Genomic DNA, 7,763 nt, shown 5'->3' on the forward strand with positions numbered 1-7,763 from the left:
AAAAGGAATACAAAGAGGTGATATACATACTTTTTATGTGGATTTGTTTAATGAGTTTTTATTGTGGTTTAAAGAAAACATAAAATAAATAATAGTATCCAAGGCGTGTTCGATGGGTGCGGTATCGGTCAGTGTTTATGAGCCCAATTGAATGCTATCGCACGCCATTATGAGGTTTCAATTTTGCCCTACCAAACTGCATTTACTTTTAATAATAATAAATCAAAAAATCACACCATTGACTGACTATAAACAGCACATTCATAGGTAGAGTTTAAAAATACAACGTTGACCAACAATACAACAACCAATTGGGTTTTGCTTCAAATCATGCATAAATTATATTAAAAAAAACAATCCACCGAACTTAAATTAAATTTTGGCAGATAACTAATTCGGGTAATTCAATCTTTGTATGTTTAACTGATCAAACATAATATTTAAATGGATTAATTAACTTATAAATTTTAATATTATACTTTTGCATAACGGGTTAAAGGAAAAGGCATTTTACCAATTTGCTGGACTTGAGGCCCAGAATGGTAAGAGCCTTTTGGTCTTTGGATTAAGTTCTAGAATGGGATTTGTCTGAGTCCTACGATCCAATCATTTCTATATAAAAAAGGATAAACTACACATTTAACACATAAACTATCAGTTTTAGTTCATTTTAGATCTATACTTTCAGTTTTTTTAAAATCATACCTAACGTTTAGTTTTTATGTCATTTTAGTACCCACCATTTAAGGCATTCAATACATAAACTATTAGTTTTGACCCGTTTTAGTACCTAAACTTTCATTTGTTTTAAAAAATTAACGTTAAATTTTGAATATGATACTAAAATGAAACAAAACTAAATTTATGTAAGAACAATAATATATTGATAATACAATATTATTCCATTCGAATTAATTAACCAATAAATTGGATATTAATATCTTATCTTCCATACTTCTATTGGACTTATACTGTTTGGCCTCGAACCTGCATCTGAAAAGCAAATGATCAAATTCGACAAAACCGTGCCATCCCCTACAATTTCCAAGAGATGATTCCACCTTATATCCAAATAGTATCTAAACCGACCAATGATTCAACTCACAACTCACATGTCTGATACGGTCTGTCACAGTACTCAAAAGGAGGCTTCTCTTCAAGGTCCCAACTTACATGTCTGAAGTATATCAGACAAATCAGTTGGAAAGAATTTTTCTCAGCTTCCAAACAGTTCGAAAAAAGGAGAAACGAAAAGGAAAAAAGAGCTGGCAAAGACTAAGTGCACGGTATACTGACACAAGTACAGGCTGCAAAGTATACAAATGAAATGATTGAAAACTAGTACTATATAGTAGGGAAAATAAATTGGTATTTCTCTTGTTGGGAGAGATGGCAAAGCTGGTTTCGTTTGTCTCGTGATTGTTTTCGTGGATTTTGCTGCTGGTTTTCTCCGCATCCAACCACTATTACCAAAGACAAGGTACATTCTTTGATATCTGATTCAACACAGATTACACTTGACAAATCAAGGGTTTTTTTAACTTTATGTTTAAACAGGTGCATGAATGTGAAGAGATCTGAGTGTCAACACCCCAAAACTAAGCATTCAAGCTCGGGTTGATTGCAGCTGTTCTACTAGCTTTGTCCCATGTTTCTGCAAATTTGCTTGGTGCCTGCATGTGCTTCTGTTGCACTGAAAAGCTTGAAAATTACTTCTAATAGGAAGTTCTGGTTCGGGTGTCTCGTTCTTTCTCGGTATGTGTTTTCCAAAACTCCATTTTTGTTCGAAATTTTCGTTTTTTTTTAACTTTATGTGAAACTCATTGGCTTAACATATTATCAGGATCGTAGTGGCAGTTGGATTTCCAGCGCTGGTGATGGGAATGCTGGAGATTCCCAAATCAAAAGGTTCATGCCACCAGGTTCTGCATCACCATTTGCTACTTGTTGGAGGAATATTGTGCTTTGTTCATGCAATTTTAACTGTTGGATTCTACGTTTCTGCAAATGTAAGCTTCGAAAAGGATGTCGCCGTAGGGTAGCATGCCCTTAAATAAAGACTGTATCGGTAGATATGTATTATGTTTGATTAAATTGGATACTATTGATTTATGTTGTGTTTCTTGTTGTCATTTGGCAACTTTGAACCCTAACTTAACATTATGGTTTCCACTCGGGGAAAAACTTTTCACCAAATTTGTCATTTCAACAAAAGAACAGAGATTTTAATGGCAGTTTTCGTCAAAGAGACATGAAGGGACATTGCTGTCATGTTTGACATGTTTAAGTACTATTACTATCATGTGCTTAATATGCAAATCGTACTTAAATTCTATTTTGGATATATTTATTTAATGTCACGAGTTTAAAGTTTTCAAGAGTGGGGACAAATTGGGAAGAAGTCCTCCCACGATCAAGGTAACTTCGTCATTGGGGACCCAAGTATAAAATCCGTGTACTTGTTACTCGAAATGATTATGAAAACTCCCCTTACATTTAGAGATCAGGATGTATTCCCCCATGATTCAATAAGTCACATGTGTGACATGGATTGTCAAAGGATTTTAAAAGCAAAGTCCCCCCCCAAGGTCCCTACCCTAACCAATCAGCCAAGGAAGCCCCAGAGAAATTTACATTTTCATGCAAAGAAGGAAAAAAATAGGGTTTGTCATGAAAATGTACTTTACCCATTTTATGAAAGAGACCATGAAGGCTTCTGTTTCTCTACTAGTATTTCCTTGTTAAAATACCATCCGTTCCATGCCGCCGTTGCCTTTTGGTTAATTTGAGGAACGTTTGTGGGAGAAAGAAATGGAAAAGGCTGGTGTTTTCGTTTGTCTCATGATTGTTCTCGTAGATTTTGCTGCTGGTTTTCTCGTCATCCAAGTACATGTAAAGAGATTAGAGTGTCGACAGCCAAATGATGAAGCTTTCAAGCTCGGGCAGATTGCAGCTGTTCTACTAGCTTTATCCCATGTTTCTGCAAATTTACTCGGTGGCTGCATGTGCATCTGTTGCACTGAGACTCTTGAGAATAAATCATCTGGTAAAAGGAAATTCTGGTTCGGGTGCCTCGTTCTTTCTTGGTACGTGTCTTCTAAAACTCTTTTTTTTTAAAGATTCTTCCATTGAAATGTATGAGACAAAACTGAATCGAAATGGTTTCTGAATTCATTAGGCTTGTAGTGGCGGTTGGATTTCCAGCGCTGGTGATGGGAATGCTGGAGATTTCGAAATCAAAAGGGTTGTGCCAGCAGGTTTTTCATCGCCATTTTCTACTTGTTGGAGGAATATTGTGCTTTGTTCATGGGATTTTAAGTGTTGGATGCTGTGTTTCTGCAATTTTAAGCTTTGAAAAGGATGGAGATCCTTAAAATAAATAATGTATTTATCCATACCATGTAATAAACACCGTTATATTAGCACGTGATAATGTTAAAATTAACTTCTAACATTTGTTCGAATAATCATTTTGATACCTATTATTCTTTTAATATTTTAATTTTTCAACAAAATAATTTCCTTATATAAAAATTGTTAGTAGAGTAGTGAATAATATATATTATTAATGTGATATTTTTACATATGTTAAATTATTGACGTGTTACATGTCACACTCAATATTATAGTATGACACGTGTAATGTCACCCAATGTAATAATATGACATGTGTCACGTTAATAATTAAACACGTGTGAAAATATTATATCAATAACATGTGTTGATATTTGATCAATTAATGATTTCCATCAAATAGAATCATTTCGATCAAAAATTAAAATGTTAAGGGTTCAAGTGCTAAAAAATAATATAAACCAAAATACTCATTTACATGATCGAGCTAATTTTGATATTATACTTATTTTTGTAATTATTTTAGATTAGGTTGAGACGATCTTATATTAAAACTAACTCTGTTTCAACTCGTTTATTTCATACAATTAAGATAAACTCGAATTCAAAAAATCCCAAATATATGGAATTTAACTTAGTTGATTATATCTATTTGAAAAATTACTCTTTTTATTTAAAGACAAATTGACGTTTCAATAACAATAACAATGTGAGTTCAAATAATATTTGAAACTAAATCAAACTAAATCTTTACATAAAAAAATGGCTGTCCCTTCTTCCCATATGTATGGGGTAACGAGGTGGTAAGATAGTAGGCTACCCCCAACACCAGGTTGAGAGCAGCTTCCGTAAGAGACCTCCGAATTATGAAACACCAGGTTTTGTTTTCTCCCACTGAAATTTCAAAAATAATAAATTCATTAACGTTATCAATTTGTAACAAAATGATCAGTCCAATGTAATTTCCGTTAAATTGATATCGCGACAGTGTTAATAAAAATGTTAATATTTAGTTTAACCCCTAAACTACAACTAAAACATCAAATAGGTCATTAAACAATGATTTTTTATATAGTTTACCAAAAATTATTTAATTTCCATTGTTTTAAACATCCCACCACCTCCATTATATTCACGTGAACCACCCTTCACGCAGCACGTGTTGCACGACGGAACAAGCAAGCAGGAGAACGCCTTATCAGTTTCAAGTATTTTAATCAGCAATCTAAAAGAAATGCTACTTTCATGGTTTCAAGTAAGCCAAAAGAAAAACTACTTTGTTGGTTTTAAGCTAAGCTCAACTTCAGCTTTCATCTTTTGAACCAATGGAATATCTATGGCCTGCAGCATCTTAAAAAATAACAACCTCACTGCAACACTGTTATTCTTAAAAAAACAACGTAAATTTTTACTAATTAGGACGAAATGTACCCAAAGAAGTAATTAGCTCCATTATAATTGAATATGGCATTTAGCTAGGTGCAAGAGGGTTAAAAATTATTATTATCATCTTTACAAAATATAATAGAATATTAGAATAGCCATATATATTGTTGTGCTCATGTTTCTGTTTAACATATAGAAATACATAAAATCATCATTAAAATGATACGTTCTTGGAAGAGAGGAATCTTCTCACCTTAGGTGAGTTTTCCTTGCTCGGAAGTGCATCGATGTCTAACTTCTTCACAGCTGCTTCCATCGTTGTTGGTGCTGCGTGAATGGTGGTTATTAGGAATAAAATGAAAATTAGAATGTTTTCGAGACAAATTAGATATAAAATCGTTATTTGAGGACATATTTGTCATTTTAACAATAGTTTAGGGGTAAAAATAAATATTAATCTTTTTATTAACGTTTTCACGTCATCAATTGAATGTAAATGACTTTAGGGTGACCATTTTATGACAAATCAATAACATTACTGATCAATTTATTAATTTTAAAACTTCAGTGTAGAACATGAAATATTAATCAAACATTAGTGACCATTTGTTGTAGTTTACCAATAACGTTTTTCATTCCAAAAATTCAAACCCTCATGAACGGTATCGAATGAAGAAATTAACAACAGTAGGGATCGAACCGTACAAGTATCCCAATAAAAGTTTCCCTCCTTAAATTTAACTAATCCGAAAGCCGAAAATAGTGGGGGAAGCGGCGTGCAGTTCAAATCTAAGCCGTCTATTTCATCACCATCTAACGGATAATATTATTGATCCGTGTCTTCTCTCTGCATTGGCTAGTTACTTCTCGGTCTCCAATATTTATACTCAAATCAATCAGCTATTCTCGCACTGATATCTGTCTTTCTTGCTCCTACATTACTTTCGGCGTTCATTTACATTATTGTTCGTGGCGAGTCTAAAAATGGCGGGTCGGGGTAAAACTCTCGGATCAGGAGCGTCGAAGAAGGCAACATCGAGGAGTAGTAAGGCCGGTCTTCAGTTCCCGGTCGGTCGTATCGCTCGGTTCCTTAAAGCTGGGAAATATGCTGAACGTGTCGGAGCTGGAGCTCCGGTCTACCTCGCCGCCGTTCTTGAATATCTTGCCGCTGAGGTTTAACACTTTCTTTTTCATTACTTTTTTATTTTGTTGAATTAGTGATGACAATCGGTTAAATTTTCAAAGGAAATTGTTTCTTCTGGCTTTATAACCTATTCCATGGTATCGATTTTTCCCATTATTATTGAGATTTATTTTTTCCAATTTCTCTTTTTATGGCATGGTTCATGGGTATTTTCAACTTCGTTTGTAGCCTAATCATGAGTATTTTCACCGATAATCTTCCATGTTCTTGGGATTTGGAAATTAGGGTTCGTTTCCCCTAAAAGTTTAGTATGATTTATATAATTTCTGTTTCCCCCCTAACAATTCGATATCTTAATTCCTAAAGTTACAAGAAATTGTCCTTCTCTCTAGGGAGACAACATTTTTAAACATTGCTTGAAAATTCGGTCAACTATACAAATCTGTTAATTTTAGTGGAAACCTTTTCTTTATAATTTCAGGTTCTTGAGCTCGCCGGCAACGCTGCCAGGGATAACAAGAAAACCCGAATAGTGCCTCGTCATATCCAGCTCGCTGTAAGGAACGATGAAGAACTGAGCAAACTTCTCGGAGATGTGACCATCGCTAATGGCGGTGTAATACCCAACATCCATAACCTTCTCCTCCCAAAGAAAGCTGGAACCTCCAAGGCGTCCGGTGGTGATGACGATTAGACTAGCTTCTCGAAGCTAGAACCGAATGATATCCTCTCTCTGTTCTGTCTTAAAGCCATTCCGAGATGGAACATTCTCGGAGTTTCTGATTGTTGTCCTATTATGATTTTTTAGGTGTTTTGATATCTTTTCCTGATGGGAATTAGCATGTTGACAGTGTTATAGCGTAGTTTAGGGAGTTGTAGTTTAAAATGTGAATAGAATCAGTCATTGTTCTTGTTCCACATGCCTGATAGAAGAGTTTGTTCCATTTATCTTCTTTTTCCTGTTTCAGTCGTAACATGTACTGCAATATTACAATAATTATGTTGGTTAAGGACCCATATGAACTGCGTTGTTCAATCGGTTGGTTTGGTTACAGTTGATTAAACCGATAAAACCGAACTGGTCAAAAATCATTAATAATTTTATCTTTTTACAGTTGATTAATTGAAATTTTTCGAAAATTTTAACTGAACTAAATAAAGTTGGTTAATTTGATCAATTATCTGAATTAATTTGAATTTTAAATAATATATATTAAATATTTAATAGTTAACTGAGTCCTTGTTTATTGAGAGTACGCAGGGTATGTGCTCTCTGATCCGCTTATATCTTGGGCTTTAAGCCTGTTATTCAAGATTTTGTATAACAATTTCGAAATTGGGAAATGAGCTCCCTCTTGAACAACTCCATTTATCATGGCACCAACACCAGATGAAGAAACTCTGTTGGTTCAATGGTGTGAAGACATTTGATACGATCAATATATGCTGTTCTTTTTCTGTGTTGGAATTTATTTTATATATATATAACTTTTTGGTTTTACATAGATTTAAGATCATTGGATGAGAGAAAATAGATGTCTGATTGACTATGTTTTTTTAAGTGAATATCTTCACATATTCTACTGTTAATCTGAATCATATATTTTCACTCATTATGCGGTTATAAATCTGCATAAAACTAAAAGAGTTTTACATTGTGTAATTGGATCTTGCACTATATATATATGGTAAATTATGCATTAGTATCTAAGCTATTTGTTTTGGTTTGTTTTAATATTTAAACTTTCAATTTTTTAAAAATCATATCGAACGTTTAGTTTTTATTTCATTTTAGTACCATATTATTAAAAACTTAGCGTGTTTAATATCTAAACTATCATTTTTTATCCGTTTTAGTATCCAAATTTTTTTAAAAAAA

At 33.6% G+C, this 7,763-nt stretch overlaps 3 protein-coding genes across 3 annotated transcripts; all 3 read left to right on the top strand.

Moving 5' to 3' along the window:
• The first annotated feature begins 1,648 nt into the window (after positions 1 to 1,648).
• On the top strand, positions 1,649 to 2,042 carry LOC120193409. Its single transcript, XM_039195914.1, has 2 exons — positions 1,649 to 1,755; positions 1,844 to 2,042. Exons 1-2 carry the CDS (start codon positions 1,649 to 1,651, stop codon positions 2,040 to 2,042), a joined length of 306 nt encoding a protein of 101 aa, XP_039051845.1.
• Positions 2,043 to 2,811: 769 nt separating this feature from the next.
• Positions 2,812 to 3,374, top strand: LOC120193410. Its single transcript, XM_039195915.1, has 2 exons — positions 2,812 to 3,086; positions 3,179 to 3,374. The coding sequence occupies exons 1-2, from the start codon at positions 2,812 to 2,814 to the stop codon at positions 3,372 to 3,374; spliced, it is 471 nt and encodes a 156-aa protein (XP_039051846.1).
• Positions 3,375 to 5,664: 2,290 nt separating this feature from the next.
• Positions 5,665 to 6,799, top strand: LOC120193302 (histone H2A.6-like). Its single transcript, XM_039195823.1, has 2 exons — positions 5,665 to 5,913; positions 6,366 to 6,799. Exons 1-2 carry the CDS (start codon positions 5,725 to 5,727, stop codon positions 6,576 to 6,578), a joined length of 402 nt encoding a protein of 133 aa, XP_039051754.1. The 5' UTR covers positions 5,665 to 5,724; the 3' UTR covers positions 6,579 to 6,799.
• Positions 6,800 to 7,763: the final 964 nt, after the last annotated feature.

This window comes from Hibiscus syriacus, unplaced genomic scaffold (assembly GCF_006381635.1).
Source record: "Hibiscus syriacus cultivar Baekdansim isolate YM2019G1 unplaced genomic scaffold, ASM638163v2 tig00116995_pilon, whole genome shotgun sequence".
Classification (NCBI taxonomy): Eukaryota; Viridiplantae; Streptophyta; class Magnoliopsida; order Malvales; family Malvaceae; genus Hibiscus; species Hibiscus syriacus.